The 26,323-nt window shown below is 41.9% G+C and overlaps 1 protein-coding gene across 1 annotated transcript in view; it reads left to right on the forward strand.

The window, feature by feature from the left end:
- Positions 1 to 596: 596 nt before the first annotated feature.
- The window catches only part of clvs2 (clavesin 2), a 79,676-nt gene continuing 53,949 nt past the window's right edge, over positions 597 to 26,323 (forward strand). Inside the window, exons 1-2 of the mRNA XM_078213708.1 lie at positions 597 to 985; positions 15,478 to 15,652. Of these exons, the coding sequence (XP_078069834.1) occupies positions 597 to 985; positions 15,478 to 15,652 (564 nt within the window). The remainder of the gene's footprint in view (positions 986 to 15,477; positions 15,653 to 26,323) is intronic.

A 26,323-nucleotide genomic window follows, 5' to 3' on the forward strand; every position in this document is an offset into this window, starting at 1 on the left:
GCCATTACACGCCCAGCTTTTCCCTGAAATTACATCGAGTCACTTTCACCACCACCTCCACTCCTGACGTAAACCTGATAGGACGCAGCAGCAGCAGCAGCAGGACGCCGAGTCATTGAAACAAAACAACACCCACCCTCCCCTCCCCACACACACCACACACATGCACACGGGTGCAAGAGATGTACAGCCGAGTGGAACTGCTTAAAGTCGACGTGAAGCTTCACTAGCCGCCTGTGGTAAAAAAAAATCAGTTGGTGAAAATTGAGATGACTCTTGCTGCAGGGTGCCGCATTGCCTGGACTATGGTAGGAACAGTGTTCTGCAATTTGGTGCTTGTTGTATTGATTTGAGATACATCCAGTGTATGTGGGCACCACATGCCGTGGGATTGCGCCTGCTGAGGTTTTTTTTAGCTTGTCCAGCCTCGCAGGGTGTTTTTTTTTAAATATTTCGATTGAATTACCGGATTCGCACGTTTCCAAAATAAAAACGACAGCAAGAATGATCATCGGAAGCTAAAAGGGCAGGTTGGCTCCCCCGTCCGCTGGCTGGATCAGTAAAGATAAACCCATTACAAAGGCAATCGGAGAACAATGACTCATTTGCAAGCGGGTCTGTCTCCAGAAACTCTGGAGAAAGCCAAACTGGAGCTGAATGAAAACCCAGACACCTTACACCAGGACATCCAGGAAGTAAGAGATATGATTATCACCCGGCCGGACATCGGCTTCCTTCGGACTGACGATGCGTTCATCTTAAGGTTTCTGAGAGCCCGAAAGTTTAACCATTTCGAGGCTTTCCGCCTGCTGGCTCAGTATTTTGAGTATCGTCAGCAGAATCTGGACATGTTCAAGAACTTCAAAGCCACCGACCCCGGGATCAAACAGGCGCTGAAGGATGGCTTCCCTGGAGTGCTCTCTAACCTGGATCATTATGGCAGGAAAATCTTAGTCCTCTTCGCTTCCAACTGGGACCAGAGCAGGTACAAGGCTGAATAAAAGCATTCGATCAGCCCCAAATGAACGTTGTGGTGTCTGATCCATTTCGAATATAGCGTGAATGACAAACAAAAAAAAAATCCCCCCCCCCCCCCTAATATTAGGTTTTTGTATGAATATGCCTCCTGGATGCCCCTGGCCTATATCCCACCGAATTACATAGGACAAAAAGAAGCATCAAATGGATGTGACCATCCTTCAAATACTGCTGTATAAAAATAAGACGATCCGAAAAATCCTTAGTTAAAAAAACCCAAAATCACAATTAAAAACGAAAACAATGTATTCCTGAATCCAACCTATTAATGTCAGAGTACTATATTGAGGTGGTAAATATAACACAGCAGGGGTTCTTATCAAGGCGAATATTACTGATTGATTTTAAAATCAAAGACATGAAATAATCAGATATCTTTGTAACATGACATCATCAAGCCAGTGCCAATCCTCACCATCACCGTTTCAGGAATACTTGTCTGGTTGCTAATTATGTTGAGGAATATTAAATGAATACCAGTGATGATGTATTTTCCTTTAACCCAAAGCTCAGGATTTATCTTTACACTTGAGTCGGTGGGGACGGGGAACCCATGGAAAGATCCCAAAAATGACTTCTCCGAAAACCATGGGGAACCAAATGCTTCTTGACGACATTTTAGGTAGCAACAGTTCAGTCTTTAATGGGGAAACATTGAAAAAATTGGCTCATTTGAATGCTCACTTAAAAATTAATAATATATGAAGTGAAAAGGAACAAAGCTTATTAATTTCCCAGTGTTTGATTACAGTTCTTACAGTTATAGCAAGTATCAATCAGATCAGTGGTCATAACATAATATATGCTCTTCAGCAGGATAGGAAGTTGTTAGTGATATATTAGGAATATGGTATTAATCTGAGCAGATTCATCACTAGATTTGCAGTAACGTATCTCTTGCCTCCCCTATTCCATCATCTGCCATGGAACTTGGATGGTAGCATATTTCACAAACTACCTTTAATGGCAACATTATCCAACTGCATTACATCAATGTAAAGTACTGACCAGTACATTTTCAGAAGCATGTTAGTTCTCAGGTTGTAAGTGAAACTTAAATTAAAATTTACATTCATTCAACACTTAAATATATAAAAGCCATCTTAATGTGCCCAGCATTTGTAAAGTTCTATGCTTCCATGATATGGCAGTGGAGCCATTTATTGATGTTATAGGTGCCTTTAACAGGATTTGGAAACTTTTGAAATATTTATTTTATTAATATTTGCAAATCCACAAACAAGGACTGTTGGAAATGAGCAATCTCCATGCATCTTGACTGCTGCACAAAGCTTGTTTACACCAATTACAGTGTCATAGCTTGCAGGCCCATAATTGAACTTGAAAATTTCTACAGTAATGTAATCTCATTTGAAAGGTAAAGTTTACCAAGAATTTGTGATGTATACAATCTGGATACAAGGTAAATGCATGTTGTATATAGGAACATCGAAACACCACTGAACTTGGAATAATTGTTGTGGGTCACCTGACTGGTACCAGAGTTCAAAAATATAATATTTCTTACACTATTCAATTGCTTCAGTCACTTAAGAAAATTCCAATTCATTTTGAATTTACTGTCACTATTTCCCTTCACTGTATCCCTGGTTATTTGTTCAATGCATTTGTTACTTTCTGTGTTCTGCAGTTAAATTTAAATGTCTTCTTCTTTTTCTTTCTTAGTAACAAGAATTGCTTGTACAATTCCAGACATGGATATACCATGTTTTATACAAACTTCCTATCGTCTTCAAGGCCAAGTTTTATTCCTCTTGCTGCACATCCTAACAACTTATTTGTGTCTTCAATGCTGTGGCACTCTGTTGAAACATCCAATGAAATATCCATCAGCATATTTCGACTACTATCCTGAGTTATATTTGTCTCATATTTTCATGAATTTTTTTTGACTCTCATTGTCTTACATTTCTTCTCACCAAATCACATTTATTTTCTCAGCCCAAAGCTATCAGTCTATGTTTGGCTTACTTATTTATTTACACCTTATACATTAAAAAGACAGGGAACTTATGTTACACTTGTATCAGAACTTAGACCACACTTAGAATTGTGCACAACTCTCCATATTGTAAAAAAAAGATATAAATGTGCAAAAAGACTCACAAGGATGGTACCAGAACTGAGAGGATGTATTTATCGGAAATGACAGAATTTTTTTTTAATACCTGATATGATCTTTAAAATTAAGAAAGGGTTTACAAGGGTAATTTAGAGATGTTTCCACTTGCAGGGGACAAAGTAAAGTTAGGGTCATAAATGTAAGGTGGTCACCAATAAATTTAATCGGAAATTCATGAATTTCTTTACCCAAAGGGTGGGCAGAATGTGGAACTCTCTATCATAAGGAATAGTTGAAGTGAATAGCATAGATGCATTTGAGGAAAAGCTAGATAAATCCATGAAGGAAAATGACTAGGATATGTTGATGTGATATGATGGAGTAGGAAGAGACTCAAAGCAACACATCAGTTGGACCAAGTGACCTGTTTCTGTGCGATACATTCTATGCAATATCTGTAACAATTTTGTATTATTCCAAAAAAAAAGCAACTGTCCCTGTCCAAGGTGACTTTCAAATCTCATGTTCTATTCATCCATATCCTTACCTCAACTCTAGACTTGATTAGTCAAACACTCTCCCTTTTGCCTTAAAATTTTTTGCTCTACATAAACTCAACTGATATGTAACTCATACTCCTTGTTAAGTAATGCTGGTCTATGTACCTTGTCTTGGCCAACCTCAATGATGTCTCCACATTTTTGTGGATTGATTTTTGCTCTTTTCTACCTTCTCTAGTCCTTCATATCAGTCTACTGTTTATTTATTAGTGTCACAAGTAGGTTTACATTAACACTGCAATGAAGTTATTGTGAAAATCCAATACTCTCCATTCTTCCAACTCTTGGCTTTGGTATAACTCCCTTCCCTTTGTCTGTTCACTGGCAGAGTCTTCAGCCATCTTGGCCTTATAAGCTATCTTCCTAAACCCACTGGTTTGCTGTTACTGTCCCCTGCCCTATTGCACGGAAATGTTCAAACATATTTGACCATGTATCATTCACTTTCTCTAACTGATCTACCCTTATTTATCTCCTCTGTGAAACAACCTGGAACATCTACTGCATTAAACAAACTGTACGAATACAAGTTCTTGATTTGTTTTTGTGTCTTCTGATGTGGTGGACCAATTTTTTGTTCAGCACTGAGCCAGGTCCTTTGCTAAATTCAGAAAGTTATTTAGCCTGTCTTATTTGTAATGACTCTTTGCTTAGGCCCACATCCCACCTTTTTGTCTGTAACCCTGTAAGTTACTCGTCCTCAAAATCGGCCGACTCTCTTTGAAATTTAAAAAAAAAATCATTTATGGGATGTCGGCATCACTGGTTGGACCAGCATTTATTGTCCATCACTAGCTGCCCTTGAAAAAGTGGCCGTGAGCTGCCTTCTTGAACTGCTGATGTAAGTACACCCACAGTGTTATTACAAAGAACAAACAAAGAACAAAGAACAATACAGCACAGGAACAGGCCCTTCGGCCCTCCAAGCCCGCGCCGCTCCCTGGTCCAAACTAGACCATTCTTTTGTATCCCTCCATTCCAGTATTCCAGAATTCCAGTATTTTGACCTAGTGACAGTGAAGGAACAGCGATACATTTCCAAATCAGGATGGTGAATGACTTGAAGGGGAACCTGCAGGTGGTGATCTTCCCATGTATTTGCTGCTCCTGTCCTAGATGGTAGTGGTCATGGGTTTAGAAGGTGCTGCTATGAGGAACTTTGGTGCATTCCTGCAGTGCATCTTGTAGAAGGCACACACTGCTGTCGGTGTTGGAGGGATAGAATGTTTGTGGAAGGGGGTAGTAATCAAGTGGGCTACATTGTCCTGGATGGTGTCGAGCTTCTTGAGTGTTGTTGGAGCTGCACTCATCCAGGCAAGTGGAGTGTACTCCGTTATATTCTCAACTTGTGCGTTGTAGATGATGGACAGGCTTTGGGGAGTCAGGAGGCGAGTTATTTGCTGCAGTATTCCTAGCCTTTGACCTGCTCTGGTAGTCACAGTATTTATATAGCTAGTCCAGTTAAGTTTCTGGTCAATGGTGACCCCCCCCCAGGATGTTGATAGTGGGGGATTCAGCGATGGTAATGCCATTGAATGTCAAGGGGCAATGGTTAGATCCTCTCTTGTTGGAGATGGTCATTGCCTGGCACTTGTGTGGCTTGAATGTTACTTGAATCAGTTTCTGCTACCTTTTGATCTGGAGTGGTCAAGCTATTAACAACTCACTGAGTGAAAGCATTTTGTCTCATCTTCCCTCTAGATCTTTTGTTGGTAATTTTAACTCTAAGATTTCTGGCTGTTAGCCTGCTCGCTAGAGGGAGTAGTTTTTCTCTATCTACTTAATCAAAACCACTATTAGAAACATAGACAATAGGAGTAGGAGTAGGCCCCTTTGGCCCTTCGAGGCTGCTCTGCCATTTACCATGGCTGATCATTCAATTAGTTCACCCATTAGCCTTCTCTGCTCCAAGGAAAACAGTTGTAACTTTTCCAATCTATCTTCATAACTGAACTACTTCATTTTTGGTAACATCCTGCTAAATTTCCTCTGTACCCTTTCTTTGGTCTTTACATCTTACTTGATTGTGGTGCCCTGAATTGTCCACATTACTCTAATTGAGGTCAAACCAGTGATCTATAAAGCTCCAGCATGATCTCTTTGCTTTTATCTTCTGCGCCTCTATTTATAAACCCAAATAACTCATAGGCTTTTATAACCACCTTACCAATATACCCTCATACCTTTGATGATTTGTGTCAATGGACGCCAAGGTCTCTCTGCTCATCTGCTCTTTTCAAAATCATGTAAACTGTCTTTACATATCAGTCCTCCCAAAGTGCATCACTCCACACTTCTTCACAATGAACTCCATCTGCCATACTTCTACTCATTTAAACACCTGTTTATCTCATCCTGAAGTGTCCAACTGTCGTCTTCATAATCTGCTACATTGCCAATTTCTATATCATTTTCAACACCCAAATTTAGGTCATTGATAAAAATTGAAGAGAGTAATGAACCCAAAACTGACCTTCACAAACACCACTGCTAACCACCCCACACACCAGAAAGTCACCCGCCACCTCTGCTTTCTGTCAGTGAGTTATTTTCCTTTTTATCCATATGCCAGTTTCCCATTAATTTGATAGGCTTCCATCTTCTTAACTATCCTCCTATCTGGCACTTAATTGAATGCCTTTTGGAAGTCTCTATATGTAACATCTGTTGCATTTCCTTGAGCGAGCTTCTCTGTTACTTCATCAAAGAATTTAATCAAGTTAGTCAGACACAGATTGCCTTTACCAAATCCATGCCGGCTCTTCTTGATTAAGCCATGCCTTTCCAACTCATAGAAGTGTAAAATTTGACAGCACAGAAGGAGGCCATTCAGTCCATCGTGTTTGCACTGGCAGATGAAAATTTATCTTGATACTATTGTTAGACGGTCTGTTTTTTATTGAACATTACATTTGATGGATGTAGGCAACGAATACATGAGGAGGAAAAGGAATAGATATTCTGAAAGGCTGAGATGAAATGCAATGGGAGGAGACACATGGGAACAGTAAACAGCAGCACAGACAAGTTAAGCCGAATGACCTATTTCTGTGTTATATATGCTATGTCATTCAACGCAATGTTTTGCACACAATGAATGACATTGGCCATTCATTATAGAATGATCCAATAAATAAAATTTTTCTATACATTAGTACCTTAAAAAAATTATTTAGCCTTGGAAGGAAGCATTGCTGGCTCTGTGATTACTAGTTATCCTTGAGTAGATGGAAAGCTGCCTTCTTGAACCAGTGAATCCATGTGGTGAAGATATTGCACAGCATTGTTCTACATAAATACAAATATACAAACTAGAGCAGGAGTCGGCCATTCAGACCCTGGAGCCTGCTCCAACGTTTAATAAGATCGTGGCTGATCTGATAGTAACCTCAAATCTGCATCCTTCCTTCCCTCAATAACCTATCACCTCCCCCCCCACCCCTTGCTTACCAAGAATCTACCCATCTCTGCCTTAAAAATATTCAAAGATTCTACTTCCACCGCCTTTTCAGGAAGAGAGTCCCTAACACGCATGACCCTCCAAGAGAAAACATTTCACCTCACCTCTGTTTTAAACGGGTGACCCCTATTTTTAAACAGTGGCCCCAGTTCTAGATTCTCTCACAAGAGGAAACATCAGAATCATATATTTTTCAATCAAGTCACCTCTTACTCTTCTACACTCCAGTGGATACAAGCCTAGCCTGTCCAACCTTTCCTCACATGGGAACAGTAAGCAGCAGCACAGACTAGTTAAGCCGCATGACCTATTTGTGTGTTATATATGCTATGTCATTCAGCGCAATGTTTTGCATACAATGAATGACATAGAATTGCATTGACTGTTGGTCAGCAGAGACAAGCCATGGTCATTCATTCTAGAATGATCCAATAAATAAAAAATTAGTTCCTTAAAAAACTTATTTAGCCTTGGAATGTAAGCATTGCTAGGACAACCTACACATTCCAGGTATTATTCTGGTAAATCTTCTCTGAACTCTTTTTAACCTATTTACATCTTTCCTTAAATAGGGTGACCAATACTGTACTCAGTACTCCAGATGTGATCTCACTAGTGCTCTGTATAACTTAAAAATCATCTCCCTCCTTTTGTATTCAGTTCCCCTTGCAGTAAATGAGACCATTCTATTACCTTTCTCAATTTTTTGCTGTACTCTGTGCATATGCCGTTGCAGTTCATGCACTAAGATACCCAGATCTATCTGCGTCTTAGAGCCCTGCAATCTCCCACCATTTAGATAATATGCTTCTCTTTAATTCTTCTTGCCAAAATGGACAAATTCAGTATTCCACTTTATACTCAATTTACCAGATCTTTGCCCACTTACTTATCCTATCTATATCTTTTGGTAGCCTCCTTATCTCCTCTTTGCAACTTACTTTTCTACTTATCTTTGTGTCATCAGCAAATTTAGCAACCATCTCATCCATCACTTCATCCAAGTCATTTATATAAATTGTAAAATGTTGAGATGCCAGCACTGATCCCTATGGCACATGTTAGTGCACACATCAGAAACCCTAAGTTTTATTATGAAGTTAGACTGGACCCCCCCAAATATTTGCTATTTTGGCATTAATGTAAGGATATGATGTTTCACTCCAGGTGTGTTTCTACTGATAAACTGGGAAGCTTTTTATCAAAACAAACTTCATTTGACAACACGGTTTAACTATAACAAATTATTTAGCTTAACATTTACCAACTTAACAATGCTTAAATATGACAAGATACAATTCTTAACTGCTAACCTATTCCTATGAGTTCCAATTCAAACATTATTCCTCTTACAGACTTAAACTGTTCTTTAAAATCATTTCTCAAACCCCAGGCTTATGTGCTTGTACTCAAGTTGCCAGCCCTGGAGCTCTCAGACAACCTCCACAGAGTGAGACATGCATTCCTCATTTCAGAACCAGGCAGGAACTGCTTGTCTTTAAAAATTGAAAGGAAGACCGTGTATATTCCCTGCAAGTTTAGCTCCTCCCATTGACTTGGTCCCTGTCAATCAGCCTAATCAAAATTCAACTCTGAAACCCCAAGGTAAACCTAGGTAAACACAAATGCATTAACTCTGTTTAGACAAACACATTATGAGCTAAAATGAGTTATTATCCCACAGCCTCAGCATGGAGCTGCATGTTTTTTCAGACAAATTGACTCCTTGCAACAAAACACTATATCTTACAAGAAGCATAATATTAATATATCTTAAAGGCACAGTATCATCACACACATCTCTCATTACATCTTGCCAACCTGTAAAAGACCCATTTATGACTACTCTCTGCTTCCTGTTAGCCAACCAATCTTCCAACCATGCCAATATATTACCCCCTTGCATCATGAACTTTTATTTTTCGCAATAACCTTTGATGTGACACTTTATCAAATGCCTTCTGGAATTCTAAGTATAGTACATCCATCAGTTCCTCTTTATCCACACCACATATTACTTCCTCAAATAACTCCAATAAGTTGGTTAAACATGCTTTCCCTTGCACAAAACCATATTGACTCTGCCTGATTAGCTTGAACTTATTCAAGTGCTCTGCTATAGCTTTTCTAATAATAGTTTCTAATATTCCCCTAAGATAAAAAGCTTATTATCTAAATGTTGAGAGAGATTGCAGTGCTGTGAGGTTGAAAAGGGTCTGGGTACCCTAAAGGCTGGTACACAGGTAGAGCAAGTAATTAGAAAAGCTAATAGAATGTCTTTGTTTATTATGAGGGAAATTGATTACAAAAGTAGGGCGGTTATGCTCGAGTTGTGCAGGCATTGATGAAACAACACCTGGAGTATTATGTACAGTATTGGTCTCCTTATTTAAGGAAAGATGTAAATGCATTTGAAGCAGTTCAGAGATGGTTTACTAAACTCATTCCAGGAATGGACAGGTTGTTGTATGAGGAAAGGTTGGGGAGCTTAGGTTTTTATTCACTAGGGTTTAGAAAAGTAAGAGGTGACTTGATCAAAACCTTAGATCCTGAGGGCTGTTGGCAAGGTGAATGTGGAGAGGATGTTTCTTCTTGTCAGAGAATCAAGAACTCGGGGTCACTGTTTAAAAATAAGGAGCGGGATTTTCCTGCCGTGTTTGTCCCAAAACCGGAAATTCCCGCCCGTGGTCAATGGACCTTTCCATGGTCTGCCCCTCACCTGCTACGACTCCCATGGTGGGCAGATTTGCCCCTAGGTGTCACTCATTTAAGACGGCGATGAGGAGGATTTTTCTCTCTCAGAGCATTGTAAATCCCTGGAATTCTCTTCTTCAAAAAGCAGTGGAAACAGAGGGGGCAATTCTCCCATTGTGACCCACACATTTTCTGGCGGGTCCGGTCAGGAGAATCACGTGTCGGCCATGTCGCGAGATTCGCACATGCATTTCCAACGCATGCGCGCGTTTCCCAAAGCCGGAGGACAGTCACAGTCGGGACCGCGCTGGAAACCGACGGGAAGAGTGGTAAGTCATTTAAATTTTTTTTAATGCATTGTAAATATATTTTGCATTTGATTATCAGGCCCGGCACAGAACCTGCCGGGCCCGATAGCATCTCCCACCCCGCCAGGAGTATTTCATTCCGGCAGGGTTTAGAGTAGCTCCCCACATTCAGGGAACTAGCGGGAGACTCCACCTGAGTGAAAGGGGGCAATTGGGACCTCCCAGGGGGTCAGGCGGTGGGAAGCTGGTGCCCCCTGGGCATGAGCACCCTGCTAGTGCCAGCCTGTGCCTCCTGGCACTGCCCAAGGGGCAAAGTGCCTATGCCCAGGGAGCACCTTGGCACTGCCCATTGGGCATCGGGCAGTGCCAAAGAGGTGGGGCCTATTGTGGGCAGGGCCTAGGGCTGATTGGAGGGAGTGGGGGGTCCCACTGCCACTCTGTATGTGGATCGGTCTTGGATGGAGAGAGGCCAGCGATTGGGGTGGGCTGGGGGGTGGGGGGGGGGAGAGGCAGGGGTGGGATCTGCCTTCTGGGGGGGGGGGGGGGTGGAGGGGTCTGACCCCGGTTGGGGAGTCAGCTTGGGGGGGTCTGCCAGGGTGAGGGGGGTGGGGGGATCGCCACTGCTGGGTGCGGGGGGGCTGGACATCGGGGCGCTCCAAGGCAGGGGTGGTCAGGCTAGCCCGGGAATTGTTGTGGGGATTGCGATCGGGCCATGAGGGGGGCCATGAGGGGCAGCTTTGCGGGGGCCCTGGGCTGACCAGCAAACAGGAGACTGACAGATCGGGACCACTGCGCATGCGCAGAGTTCCGGAACTGTCAAACTCCGGCGCAAATAGGCCTCGCCCCCCGCTGGGTTTTTAATGAGATTCACGATTGTGACCTCTGCATTACAGAGTGCAGAGATTCAGGTCTGAAGCTGCACTGAAAAACAATTATGATCTAGAAAAGTTTTCTCACCAATTCGGCACTTTTGGGAAAATTGTCCCCAGAGTTTTGCATATTTTTAAGGCAGAGCCAGAGAGATTATTGATTAACAATGGGGTGAAAGGTTATTGGGGTAATCAGATAAGATCTTATTGAATGGCTGAGCAGTCTCATGAGGATGAGTGGCCTACTCCAGCTCCCAATTCATATTGTCATATATTCACACCTATCCTAAAGGGTGTGATCGCCTACTGGAATAAAGTGTCCAGATAATTTTCCTCATTCCTGATGTTCTGCAGTGTCTGCGGTTCAGCCTCCAGCTCAATAACTCAGAGCCAAAGTTCCTGCAGCTGCAAACACTTACTCCAGGTGTGTTTGCCCTGGATCACACCAGTATCCAGAGGCTCCTGCCTCCTGCAATCGCAGCACATCACCTGCATTGCATAGAGGGCTAGAATACAAGTGCAGGACTATACTTCTGAGGCTGTATAAGGGTCTGGTCAGACCCCATTTGGAGTATTGTGAACAGTTTTGGGCCCCATATCTAAGGAAAGATGTGCGGGCCTTGGAAAGGGTCCAGAGGAGGTTCACAAGAATGATCCCTGGAATGAAAAGCTTGTCTGTATTCGTTGGAGTTTAGAAGGATGGGGTGGGGTGGATCTTATTGAAACTTACAGGATACTGCGAGGCCTCGATAGAGTGGACGTGGAGAGGGTGTTTCCACGAGTGGGAAAAACTAGAACCAGAGGGCACAACCTCAGACTAAAGGTTCAATCCCTTAAAACAGAGATGAGGAGGAATTTCTTCAGCCAGAAAATGGTGAATCTGTGGAACTGTTTGCAGCAGAAGACTGTGGAGGCCAGGTCATTGAGTGTCTTTAAGACAGAGATAGACAGGTTCTTGATTAATAAGGGGATCAGGTATTGTGGGGAAAAGGCAGGAGAATGGGGATGAGAAATAAATCAGCCATGATTGAATGGCGGAGCAGACTCGATGGGCCAAGTGGCCTAATTCTGTTTCTATGTCTTATGGTCTTATGGCATTGCCATCTCCAATATGTGTTCATTAATTAATAATTGCTAATTAATTTATAAATCTCTCAATATGTTTTGGCACTGCCAGTAAACTTTACAAAACTGATCAAACGTACAGGTTTTAATAATACCAGTTACTAATTTATCTACTCCTTTTCTGCACCAATGGAAATCAAATACTGGAGGTTGAAAAAAAGCACCTCCTCCCTGCCCTTCACTGAACTCTGTACTCGGCACATTTTACTTCTTGCAGTAAATCTTACCTAAATCACCTGTATCCCCCTATGTACTGAATTCCCACTTTGAATCAAATTCGCAAATATATTCACTCAGTCTCTGTCTCACTCAGGCCGAAGTCTCTCCTCACTTGACCGTGCCTCTTTTATTGATCTTGTTACTTGCCTAGTCTGTGGCACAGCTCCCCTAACTTTGACAGAAATCTCCAGATGTAACTGAGGACAATTTTGCTTGGTCAACAAGGCTGGATGTGCTTTTGGTGTACCTGAATTTGATCCCTGGGTTACAGCTGGGGACACTTTTATTTTTTTTTAGTTTGATCCAATTGTGTGTTATTTCAGAGGGCAATTAAGAATCATAGAAACATAGAAAATAGGAGCAGGAGTAGGTCAATCAGCCTGCTCCACAATTCATTGTGATCATGGCTGATCATCCAACTCAATAACCTGATCCCACCTTCCCTCCCATTTCATTTGATCCAATTTGTCCCAAGAGCTATATCTAACTCATTGAAAACATACAATGTTTTGGCCTCAACTGCTTTCTGTGGTAGCAAAATCCACAGGCTTACCACTCGCTAGATGAAGACATTTCTCCTCATCTTAGTCCTAAAAGCTTTACCCCATGTCCTCAGATTATTACCCCAGTTCTGGATAACCCCACCATCCTTCCTGCATCTATCCTGTCTCGTCCTGTTCACATTTTATAAGTTTTTATGAGATAGAATCATAGAATCCCTACAGTGCAGAAAGAGGCCATTCGGACCTTTGGGCCTGCACTGGCAACAATCCCACCCATGCCCTATCCCCAAAACCCCATCTATTTACCCTGCTAATCCCCTGATACTAGCGGGCAATTTAGCATGGCCAATCAACCTAACCCACACATCTTTGGACACTAAGGGGTAACTTAGCATGGCCAATCCATCTAATCTGCACATCTTTGGATTATGGGAGGAAACCAGAGCACCTGGAGGAAACCCACGCAGACACGGGGAGAACATGCAGACTCCACACAGATAGTCAACCGGGTCCGGAATTGAACGTGGGTCCCTGGCGCTGTGAGGCAGCAGTGCTAACCACTATTCCCCTTCATTCTTCTAAACTCCAGCGAATATAATCTTAACCGACTTAATCGATCCTCATACATCAATCCCGCCACCCCAGGAATCAGTCTGGTAAATCTTTGCTGCACTCCCTCTATAGCAAAAACATCCTTCCTCAGATAAGGAGACCATAACTGCTCACAATATTCCAAGTGTGGCCTCACCAAGGCCCTGTATAATTGCATCAAGACATCCCGGGTCCTGTACTCAAATCCTCTTGCTATGCAGGCCAACATTCCATGTGCTTTGTTTACTGCCTGCTGCACCTGCATGCTCATCTTCAGCAACTGAAAGACGTCTGAAAGACATGCTGGTTAGATGCATTGACCCGAACAGGCACCGGAGTGTGGCGACTAGGGGATTTTCACAGTAACTTCATTGCAGTGTTAATGTAAGCCTACTTGTGACTAATATATAAACTTTACTTTGATGTATGAGGGCACCCAGGTCTTGTTGCACATTCCCCTCTTTTATTTTCTTGCCATTCAGATAATCTGTCTTCCTGTTTTTGCTACCAAAGTGGATAACCTCACATTTATGCATCTGCCTTGCATTTGCCCACTCACTCAACTTGTCCAAATCACATTGAAGCATCACTGCATCTTCCTTACGACTCATCCTTTGTGTCATCAGCAAATTTGGAGATATGACATTTAGTTCCCTCATCCAAATTATTAGTGTACATTGTGAATAGCTGGGGTTCTAGCACTGATCCCTGCAGTACCCCATGAGTCATTACCTGCCATTCGGAAAATTACACGTTTATTTCTACCCTTTGTTTCCTGTCTGCCAACCAATTTTCTATTCATCTCAATACACTACCCCCAATCCCATGCGATTTAATTTTACATGCTAATTTCCCATGCGGGATTTTGTCGAAAGCCTTCTGAAAGTCCTACTAGCTCCCCCTCATCAAGTCTACTAGTTATATCCTTGAAGAATTCCAGTAGATTTGTCAAGTATGATTTCCCTTTTGTAACCCCATGCTGACTCTGTCCATTTCTACCATTGTTTTCCAAGTGCTCTGCTTTGAAATCTTTAATGGATTCTTATTTTCCCCACTACTGACAGCAGGCTGACTAGTTTATAATTCCCTTTTTTCTCTCTCCTTTTCTCTCCCCTTTTTAAACATTGGGGCTACATTCACGACCCTCCAATCTGTAGAAATTGTTTCAAAGTCTATAGAATCTTGGAAGATGACCACAAATGAATCTACTATTTCCAGGGCCACTTCCTTAGTTCTCTGGGATGTAGATTATCAGGCCTTTAGGATTTATTGGCCTTCAATTTCATCAATTTCTCCAACACCATTTCTCTATTAATACTGATTTTCTTCAGCTCCTTCCTCTCCCTGTGTTCCCTAACATTTCTGATATGTTATTTGTCTCCTCCTTTGTGAAGGCAGAACAAAAGTATGTATTTTTCATCCCCCATTATAAATCAAATGCATTGCTGTGGGTGTGGTCTCACAGGGCCAACTAAGGAAGTCTGGTTTCCTTCACTGATGGACTTCGATGAACCCATTGGGTTTTTGATTTAATGCAATAGCTTCATGCTCGCTATCATCAACATTATTGATACTAGCAGTTTATTCTAGATTTTATTTAATTTTTTGAAGCTAATTTGAAGTCCACAAACTGTCAATGTGTGGTCTGTGATTATTAGTAAGAGTTTTAACAACACCTGGTGTTGTTAAAACTCTTACTGTGTTTATCCCAGTCCAACGCTGGCATCTCCACATCTGTGATTATTAGTCCAGACTTCTAGATTACCAACCCGATAGCATAACACACTTTCAAATTTAAGTTATTGTTAGCCAAATGAACTAATTGGCATACCAAGAACATTTTCTGTTTACTATTTTGGCTAAATTAGTATTTCAGTCACCCAGAGAATGTGGTTATTGATAATATTGGTGACGATTAACACCAAATGCTGGAGTTAACCAAAGAGTTGTCACAATTCTTTGGCCACACTTTGTTGTTCATTGCTTAAAAATGTTCTGATTGTTAATGACAGAGTCTCTGTTTATAGGTACACATTAATAGATATTTTGCGTGCCATACTGCTATCATTGGAAGCAATGATTGAAGACCCAGAACTTCAGGTGAATGGATTTATTCTGATCATAGACTGGAGCAACTTCACCTTCAAGCAAGCCTCGAAACTAACCCCGAGTATGCTTCGACTGGCTATTGAGGGTCTGCAGGTATAGATGTTTTCTGCTTGTTTAATTAACATACAGAGATTTCCAGTGTAATATTTTTATTCATATTTGTGAATCAAATCCCCGTATTTTATAGAAAATATAATATTGCCCAAGATTTTCTTTTGTATGTTATAATTATATTTTGAGAGCAAAATACTTCCTATGCATAATTGGATATTCCCCAGGAGAAACTTGTGCTATTAAGTACATGAAGGACATTGCTTTTTCAAGAAGAAATAATTCAGGTTGAAGTGATTTTATGGAATGAATATACTGCAATACTAATCAAATTATTCTCATACTTCCTATGTTTTATCTACCCAAGGAATATGTATCCATCTAGCATTATGAATATCCCATTATGTTAAATTAACTCACCAAATATATTTGTGAATAGATTAATTTAAAATAAAAACATTTGCACTGAGAGATGTTGCTCCAGGATGGGGAATCAACATGTATATTGCTTAATTTTTACTTGGCATAGACTGTTCTTTGAAGCTGGGAATTTAGTTCCCGTAACACATTTCCCTGAACATCTGAACATTATAAACTGAAACAGAATTGCATTTGAATGAAGCTATTAGCACCACAATAATCAACTCAAGCAGCATGATCAGATTTAAGCACATTCCAATAGTCACTTAAATATACCAGTTTGTTCACAGAATTTACTTATGCGTGACCAACAATCACTGTTTTATTGAATGGCAAAGATTTCCTCTTTATTTTAAAAACAAACTGGAGAAATTCCTATTTTCACCTGAAGTGATGATCCAAAAATGGGGTGCTTTTTGAAATGAAGGATTGCTGAGTATGGGATTTGATGAGAATGGGACAAGAATAGAAAAAGCGGTCATTTGTGACATGTTTACATGCACCTTTAATGCTTCTCAGTCAGCTATTGAGTCATCTAGACTATACACATTTGAAAAGTTCACAATTGCGTTTGAGGATAACATGGCCACAAATGCTGGCCTGGTCAGTGACACCCACATCCCATGAAACAATTCAAAAGAATACTTGTGAAGAAGAACTACTCAATAAAAAATATGGAAAGCTTAGTTTTCCACTCAAACTTCAGTAGGGTTGGTAAACTCTGTAAAGGATTGTTACAAACGGAATTTTTAATGGGAGAAGGCAACTCCAGGGTGCTAAAGTGACAGAAGGTGAGATTTAGTGGACCCGTTCGCCGCGGGTGCAAATTTCATACTGGCTGCTAAATCTTGCGAGAAGGCCACAATGCGATTTGCGCCGGTGAGATTTTGGTTTGAGATCTTTCCATCCCCCACTGGTGATGTAATCAAGGCGTGACCATCCCCCACTGGTGATGGGATTAGGGTGTGAACCTGATTTTCATGAATTTAAATTAATTTAGTTATAACTAAATGGCTTTATGCTGTAGCAACCAGTCCTGTGGAGTGCGCCAGCGTGACATCACAGCGGTGCAATTCACTACCGGTTTTAGAAATTGAAAAGCATTCGAGATGACCGTGTTGGGGGTGCGGAGGTTTCTGGAGGTCTTGGGGGTTGAGTGCCAATGCTAGGCATTGCATCCTGGCAATGTTAGGGGGCATTGTCAGGGGGCATTGAGTTAGACACTGCCAAGGGTCACCCTCCTTCATTGGGGATACTTCCCTTAGTGTGTGGTGGGGGGAAGGGGGCACATGCAGAAGAAAGTGCAGAGACGTGGAGGGAAAGAGCCCTCCGACACTTTCGTGGGGTGGGGGAGAGCTGTGGGGCGGTCACCCTGAAGCTTGTGGGGGTGGGTCCTCCATGGCTATGGAGGGGGCGTGGGAGGGAGTTTTTTTTTCGTCAATCAGGTTGCCCTTTAAAGACGGCACCCTGATCTCTATGAAGTCAGCCTTGCCAGCACTATCAGGCCCCACCCTGCCACAATGACAGCGCAGATCATGCTCACCGATTTCTTATTTTGGCAAGTGTCAGAAGATCTGGCCAGAAAATTTGGCTGTGTTTCTGGGGAGAAACTCGCTGTTTTTCAGTCAGAACTTGACTCTTTGCCACTTGGAGGAAATATGTGGCTGAGAGAGTAGCAGAGTGCCGATTACTTGATAGAAATTCCTGAAGAAGCATACAGAGAATGAAAAGGTGGAGGATAAAAGAAGACAAAGTGAGGGAGGGAGGTGGGAGGGGTGCTGGCGTGTGGAAAAGGAACACTCCTCGTCTTTCTGGCCCCCAAACAGTGCTGCTAAGACACTTACCTCCTCTCCACTACTGGCATAAAGGTGCTAAAAATAAAACATTTTTTAAAATGGAGGCACACAGTCTCCGTAAAATACTTTAATGACTGATCTACCTCCTGAGAGCAGGTTAATCACCTGACCTACTGTTGTGGCACCATTAAAACCAAAAAAACATCAGTTTGAAGGCAGATTGGGGTCAAGTTGTACTCTTTATTTTTAACACTAGCAGTGAAACTTGCGACTTTATGGGGATTAAAACTGGTAATATTGGATCAGCTGTTCACTTTGCACCACACATAATTTTCCTTTTCCATGCAGAGCATTATGATGGCAAATCTGCTCACCGCCATTTTACTGACACCCCAAGTCTGCATTTGACAGTTATTTGCCTCAAGAAACATTGGGCAGAATCCCCCCATTTTGAGACTAAGTGCTGTGGCAGGGGTGAGAAGGTGGATTGTTTCCCGCTGAGGCGGCCAATGGGAAAACATGCCACATACTCCAGTCCTGACCTCATTGATGATGCACCTGCTATATTCAGTGGCAGGACAGGGCAGGATGGCACGTAGTTCACCATCATGTCCAGGTGCCATATTGAAAAGCGGCCAACATCGTTGACCCACTATTGCAGAAAGAAGGTGGAGCACCTGAAAATGAAGATAGGTCTCTGGGAACACTCTGAGACCAGAAGATGGACTTCCTGAGAATGAGGGTGGATCTTGATGAAGATTCCGAGGCTGTAAGATGGACCCCCTATCCAGGACAACTAATCTGGAAGTTCTACCTGCAGATGCACCCCTGACCCACTGCTGTGGTGTTCCACGGTCCAGGGTTGCAGGCGGCCTCCATCCTAAACTCTGGAAGCAGCCCGAGGCATTGTTCTGATGATATGGTGCGGTTGGTGAAGGATCAGCTGGTTCAAGATTTGTCATGTCCAATTTCAGTCCATTTGGAGAATAGTTATGAGGAGCTACAATGGCAATATTCTTTATAAATGCCCAGTGTTCCTTGTTTGCAGAGCCCAGTGGACATTGCAAGGAAATATAATAATTACATGTGTGGTGATTTACTGTCAATATCAGTTTTGTCCAATTATTCAAGCCCTGTTCATGGAACATAAGCAGTGGCTTTGAAAGCAATAATCCTATAGCAGAGGCAGTAAAGGAGACATCTGCTACCAATCTAGGTTCATCAGGATTTGTTATTGATAATGAAATTAGGCTTTTTGAATCCCCTGCAATTGAGTAGTTGGCTGTGTATTCATTGACTGGTGGTGACCTTTCATCCTGTAAGATAATGGTTTGTACTGTGATGGTCAATAGTATTACAAGAAGTATCAATAATAATTTGTAATATTGACTGATACAATTGGGAAAACACTTATAGCAAAACCCATTTACAAGCACCAAAGATGGTGAACTGAGCTCACTAAAGCACTGTTGCTTCATCATGTCTAAATGGCTGATGTATTTCTGGGCCATCCACTGGATGTATTTGGAGTTGCTCGGAAATGGTGACTGACCCCATACACTGGGGCAGTATATCCTTCAGTACTACCCAGTGCTGCGGTGAGATTTCAAATCTTCTCGAGTAGAATCACTGACTAAAATTTGGATTTAAATACTCTCCTTTTGACTTTCTCCCAAATTGTGTAATTGTATGCAAGTATTTTTAAACATTTAACAATGATTTATATAACACTTTTAATGTAGAAACCACCCCAAGGCAAAACAAATAAAAATAGAATAGGTAGGGAAGGGCCCAGAGAGGTCAATTAGAGGAAACTTTTGAAGAGGGGAAGATGGTGATGGGTAAACCTTCGTAAATGTAAATTTACTCTTTCTCGCTCTTTTAATTAACGTTTTTTTGGATTAGTATGATCTACAAATATTCAGTAGGTTTGAAACAAAATGTCCATTGGTGTTTGCTACTGAAGTGTGCCACTGCTGGTGTACATTTATTTATTTTTTCACTAAGATGATAAAAAAAAAGTGATGAAATAAAATACAGTCCATCAGGAAATTCTCCACATTTCAAGTGGTTTTATAGCAGCTCTGTCAGGTTCTCTGTGAGAATTCATGAGCTCAGTTTGACGTTGTTAGATGGGAACAACCCACTGGTTCAATTGTCTTGCCTGGTTACTAACAACAATACAGGAGAGAATCCTTTCTTGCATTACAAAGAGAACCCTCTTGTTGATTGACCTTTCAGACTCAGATGTGTGTACGTCTTTTTATTTTATTTCAATGGCAAAGTACTTGCATAGAAGCCAGTTTTTGATTCATTTGATTGCTTTTGTTCACGCATGGTACAATTTTCTAACTGGTGCAAAGCTATATGCATCCATCACGATGGTTAGCAAGCTAGCTGTCAGCCATGAGATAAAAAAGATGCATTGGAAAGAAAAAATGGTAAATAAGATTGGAGAGTGGAGAGACCTATCGTGAGGAGAAACAGGGTGAGAAGCCAACAGATAAGAGTGGGAGAACCGGTGGCAATCAGTGAAAGCAGAAAGAGAGTGGGACAAATGACAGCAGGGATTTAGTGAGAGTGAAGATAGCAGGGACACAGTGAGAGCAGAGAACACAGGAGAACTGATAGCAGGGACACAGTGAGAACAGAGAGCACAGGAGAAATTATAGCAGAGACACAGTGAGAGCAGATAGCACAGCAGAACTGATAGCAGAGACACAGTGAGAGCAGAGAGTGCAGGGGAAATGATAGCAGACACAGTGAGAGCAAAGAGGACAGGAGAAATGATAGCAGACACAGTGAGAGCAGATAGCACAGCAGAACTGATAGCAGGGACACAGTGAGAGCAAAGAGCACAGGAGAACTGATAGCAGAGACATCAGGGGCGATCTTATCTTCTGTGGTTGTGATGGTTGAGACAGACATGTTGAAACATTTAACACTTATCTGGATAGACGCATGAACAGATAGGGAATAGAGGGATACAGGTGGTTCATCCAGATAAGGCAACATGATCGGCGCAGGCTTGGAGGGTTGAAGGGCCTGCTCCTGTGCTATACTGTTCTTTGTTCTCGCCCCGCTGGCTGATGGGCAGGGCAAGCTGGTAAGATAGCAAGAGAGGCACAATTTTGGATTTGTGCAATATTTAAATCTATTTTAAATAGAATTTATTTAAGTAAGATAGAATCTATTTTAAATAGAATTTGAATATTATGCTCGCAATCACCTGGGCTCATTTGCCTCAGCAGCCGCAGTAGTTACGGTCCTTACTGGCAAGGATTACGTATGGTCCCCATCAACAGGGACGTGTTGTGATGGCCTCGCCAGTAGGACCAGAGGCCATTGAGGCTCCCAGTGGGCCCCAGGAACTGAAGAGCTGCCGGCCATCCAATCTCGCCTCTTAAAGTGTCAGAGGTTTCTACTGCAGGCAGTTCACTGTCTGATGTATGCAACATGCTGTCAGCCTTCCGTGACCAGTCAGTTTGGTGTTGCCCCCAAGTCCCCGATCTGCGACCCTGTGAATCCTGGCCCCTATATTCAGAAATGAAAGAGAATGAAAAGGAGACGGGGTTATGGTAGTATTGATTAAGGATAATGTTATAGTTTTAAATTGAAATGACCATAATAGATTAATTCAATTTATTTGATTAGAGTTAAGGAACAGAAGGGGAGCTGTTATGTTCCTGGGAGATTTTGTATCGAGCTCCAAACAATGAGGAGGAGGTAAATGAGCAAAATTTGTTAGCAACATTCACACAAATATGTTAATTGGAAGCAGGTGTAGGCCATTCGGCCCCTTGAGCCTGCTCAGCCTTTCAGTAAGATCATGGCTGATCTGATTGTGGCCTCAACTCCACATCCTGCCTATCCCAGGTAACCTTTCACTCCCTTGGAAGACAAGAGTCTATTTACCTCTGCTTTAAAAATATTCATATTCATTGATCCAATCTCCACTGCTCTCTGGGGAAGAAAGTTTCAAAATTCATAACCCTCTGAATAGAAATAATCTTCTCAACTCCAACTTAAATTGGAGACCTTATTTTTTTAATAGTGTTCTCCGAGTTTTAGTCTCTCCGCAGTTGGGAGGATCCTTTCAGCATCCACCTTTCAAGTCCCCTCAGGATCTTATAAGTTTCAATGAAATCACCTCTCAATCTTCTGAATTCCAATGAATACAGACCCAACTTGTCCAATCTATCTTCGTAAGGTAACATCCCCAATCCCAGCTTTCAGTCGAGTGACCCTTCTCTGAACTGCCTCGAATGCATTTATACCCTTCCTTAAATAAGGAGGCCAAAACTGTACACAGTACTTTAAAAGTGGTCTCACAAATGCCCTGTACAATTGTAGCAAAACAATATTCCATTCTCCTTGCAATTTGCCTTCCTAATCACTTGCTGAACCTGCATACTAACTTTTCCTGATTCATGTACGAGGGCATCCACCAGATCCCTCTTTGCCTCAAGTTCTGCAATCTCTCTCAATTTAAATAATATGCTGCTTTTCTATTCTTCGTGATAAAGTGAACAAGTTCACATTTTTCCACATTATACTCTGAAGACCTATATTGTTATTTAAGAAAGGGAGACGAATAAATCAGACTCCAAGCCAATTAGACTCCAAGTCAATCAGCCTAAAGTTTATGGTGGGATAGTTATTAGAGACCATTATAAGGGTAAAATAATTTTATTTGGGAAGGCATGGGATTAACAGTCAGCCTGGACTTGTTGAAGAAAAGTCATGCTTAACTCACTTTGGTAGCAAAAAAAGGGGTTTGATGCAATGCAGTAGATGTTGCATATTTGGACTTCCAGAAGACATTTGCAAAGTGCCACTCCGGAGACATGTTAAGAAGGTGGAAGCCAATGGAATTTTAGGGAAAGTGACAATATAGATGCAAGATTGGCTCAGTGACTGGAAGGGGAGGGTGGTGATGGTGGAGGTTTTTCAGACTGGGAGGTGTTTCCAAAGGTTCAATTTTGGGTTCATGGCTCTTTTCAATTTTTATAAACGATTTGAATGTATGGAGCAGCATTATGGAGTTTGCTGATGATATAAAACCTGGCAATATAATAGATAGTGATGAGAAAAGTTGCAGATATCGGGATGATGCAGGTCACCTCTTAAACGCTTTGATTCCAAGAACAGTCTTAACTTTTCCAACTTCTGGTTAAACAAAAAGTAAAGTTTATTTATTAGTCACAAGTAAGGCTTACATTAACATTGCAATGAAGTTACTGTGAAATTCCCCGAGTCGCCACACTCCAGCACCTGTTTGGGTCAATGTTACTAACCAACACGTCTTTCAGGCTGTGGGAGGAAACCGGAGCACCCGGAGGAAACCCATGCAGACACGGGGAGAAGGTGCAAATTCCACACAGATGGTGACCCAAGCTGGGAATCGAACCCGGGTCCCTGGTGCTGTGAGGCAACAGTGCTAACGACTGTGTCATCATGCAGTGAGAAGCATGGAGATCATAATGCAGAAGCGTGAAGTGATGCATTTTGGAGGATTGACATGGAAATACAGGGCACAATGGCATACATTTAAGATCATCATTCAAAGAATGAAAGAAAGGCAGAGGGTTGTTAAATCATAGAGTGCTTTTTTCCCAGGGAACAAAATAGCTTTTACGAAGGATAAATATCAGAAAAAGAAAAGAAAATGAAAGTGGTTAAGGGATGGGACTAAGGGAATCAAGAGAAATGGAGATAGAACTGGAACGTGGAGTTGATATAGATAACCAATCATGAGCCTATTGAATGGTACCAGATCAGGCTTTACATGAACCACTGCTGCTTTATTTCTTATAGTTTTATGTTCCTATAGCTCTCTGCACCAAGCTGGTATAGATTCGTGGACCAAATGATGATTTCCTGGGTCATATATGCTGAAATAAATGAACATGTGAAATTATAAGGTTTATTTTGTGCATTAAAAAAAACTGAGTTATAAATCAATCTCCCACTTATGCCATTCTATTCATATTAAGAATAGCTGGCTTTATGAATTGTAAGTTCATTAATTTGTTTGAGTATGTGGCCTGCGAGCAAGACTCTGCTCACTTTAGAATTACCAGCAGGATCAGGTGGAGTCAGAGCTGTCAGAAAATTCAGGGCAGCGTATTGCAATCAATCTGTGTATTAAGGGCACTATATTCCTGTCTGCTATTCAGACTTTACAGAGTCTTTATCTGGCACATTTCATTAATCTTTGGTCATTTCATAGATGAATAATCCAATACTCACTATTTATGACAGTAATGTTTCAATCATGCTACAGGACGAATGTGAAATGAACAATACCAGTTTCATATCTGGTTGATTTTTCTGTCATTTCTGTTTTTTTAATTTGTTTTGGATAAAATCAGCCAAAGTAGAAATTAAAGCATCCATCATTTTCACTGTTACCCATTAAACCCAACCAAATGTAAGATCCAATCACCTTAATTCCTGTCAGTTTATTTTTCTCTACCAATCATTTCGTAGAATAGCATAAACATAACAGCACAAAAACAGGCCACTTGGTCAACTTGCCTATGCTAATGTTTAGGACAAAAGTCTTCTCCCGCCTTACTTTATCTCACTCTGTTAACGGGATCTTTTATTCCTTTATCTTTCATGTGATTTAGCCTCCTGTTAAATGCATCTTTGCTATTTATCTCGACTATTCCATTTGACCTCATGGGCTGCATTTCATCTTTGAGCTGGGGAGAGGGAGTTGGGAATATTCCTGACTTTGTCTGCCCGCCTCAGGAGGAATTATCCGCAAGGACGGGGTTTTCATTGCCGGGATATCGGTGAGAGCCGCAATCAGCTGACCTGAGAATAAATCTGGAAACAGGATGTGGGGGTGGGCTGATCAAAAGGCTTTCCTCAGTGCAGTGGGACATTCCCCCAGTTATAATGAAAAGAGAAAGGCCCTCATCCCTCCCCATGCACACCCTATGTCCCATACATGCCACTTTACACCCTGCACCTAACCCCAACGGCTCTTCATGCCCCCATGTCAAGGTATGACCCCCACTCTTTCCCTGTGGACATTCATGCCCCCTATTCTAATCTAAGTCTCCCAATCACCCCCTTTGTCTCTTCATGCCCTCCATTCCAAGGCTTGGTGGTTCCATGCTCTTTCATCCACTACATAAGGCATAGAATTAATTAACTCTATACTGACAATAGCACATGTAAAAAGTAATTCATTGATGAAGGAGCTCTGGTCACTGTCTGTGTGGAGTTTGCACATTCTCCTCGTGTTTGCGTGGGTTTCCTCCGGGTGCTCCGGTTTCCTCCCACAGTTCAAAGATGTGCGGGTTAGGTTGATTGGCCAGGTTAAAATTGCCCCCGAGATGCGTAGGTTAGAGGGATTAGCGGGTAAATATGTGGGGGTAGGGCCTGGGTGGGATTGTGGTCGGTGCAGACTCGATGGGCCGAATGGCCTCCTTCTGCACTGTAGGGTTTCTATGATTTCTATGATTTCTATTGGTGCAGTGGGTAGCACCCCTCCCTCTGAGCCGATGGCTCTAAGTTTGAGTCACGGTTGGCAGCACGGTGGCACAGTGGTTAGCACTGCTGCTTCACAGCGCCAGGGACCTGGCTTCGATTCCTGGCTTGGGTCACTGTGTGGAGTTTGCACATTCTCCCCGTGTCTGCGTGGGTTTCCTCCAGGTGCTCCAGTTTCTTCCCACAGGCCAACGATTTGCGAATTAGGTGGGTTGGCTGTGAAAAATTGTCCATTAGTGTCAGGGGGATTAACAGGGTAAATATATGGGGTTGCAGGGATAGGGCCTGGGTGGGATAGTTGTCAGTGCAGGCTCGATAGGCTGAATGGCCTCCTTCTGCACTTTAGGGATTCTATGATTCTGAGTCCCACCCCAGGACATGACGCCATTTGTTCATAATGTGGCCAAAGTGGTTAAGTGATGACAGGCCAGCAACCTGTCCCAGGAAATTCTAAGCTATAGGAAGGGACATGAGTCTGTGCTCATACGTATGCATTCATTGATGACTTTCCATTTTATTAAAAAACTACAGCCCAATAAAATGTCAATCATCATTTGAAGTATCCATATCAGAAAGGGCAAGCACTTGAAACCTTTTATCTTGTGTAAATAAAACGATCCAATAACAGCATAGATCAGAGAGCCAGAACTTCTGGTTTGGTACTCCAATGATGTCTGGGCTTTCAGCCAAGAATACACAACAAGGCTTGGCTTAGAGCCCAGAAATTCATTAGCCTGTTGAAACACCTGAACCTCATGGAAAATACTGCTTGATTGACAGCTCTCACTCTCTAATCTATGCTGTCAATTTCAAAATGTTTATTTACACAAGAGCTTGTGGTTTCTGCTATTGATACTTTAAAGGGTCTGGATGATTGACACTTGAATTGGGCTGTAGTAAAAAGTTTGTTTTAAGAAATTGAAAAATATCAAAGGATGGCTTTATTTTACACATCCTCTTGGCACGATAGGATTCATTGATTCTATAGAGT

Source organism: Mustelus asterias, chromosome 5, assembly GCF_964213995.1.
Source record: "Mustelus asterias chromosome 5, sMusAst1.hap1.1, whole genome shotgun sequence".
NCBI classification, from domain to species: Eukaryota; Metazoa; Chordata; class Chondrichthyes; order Carcharhiniformes; family Triakidae; genus Mustelus; species Mustelus asterias.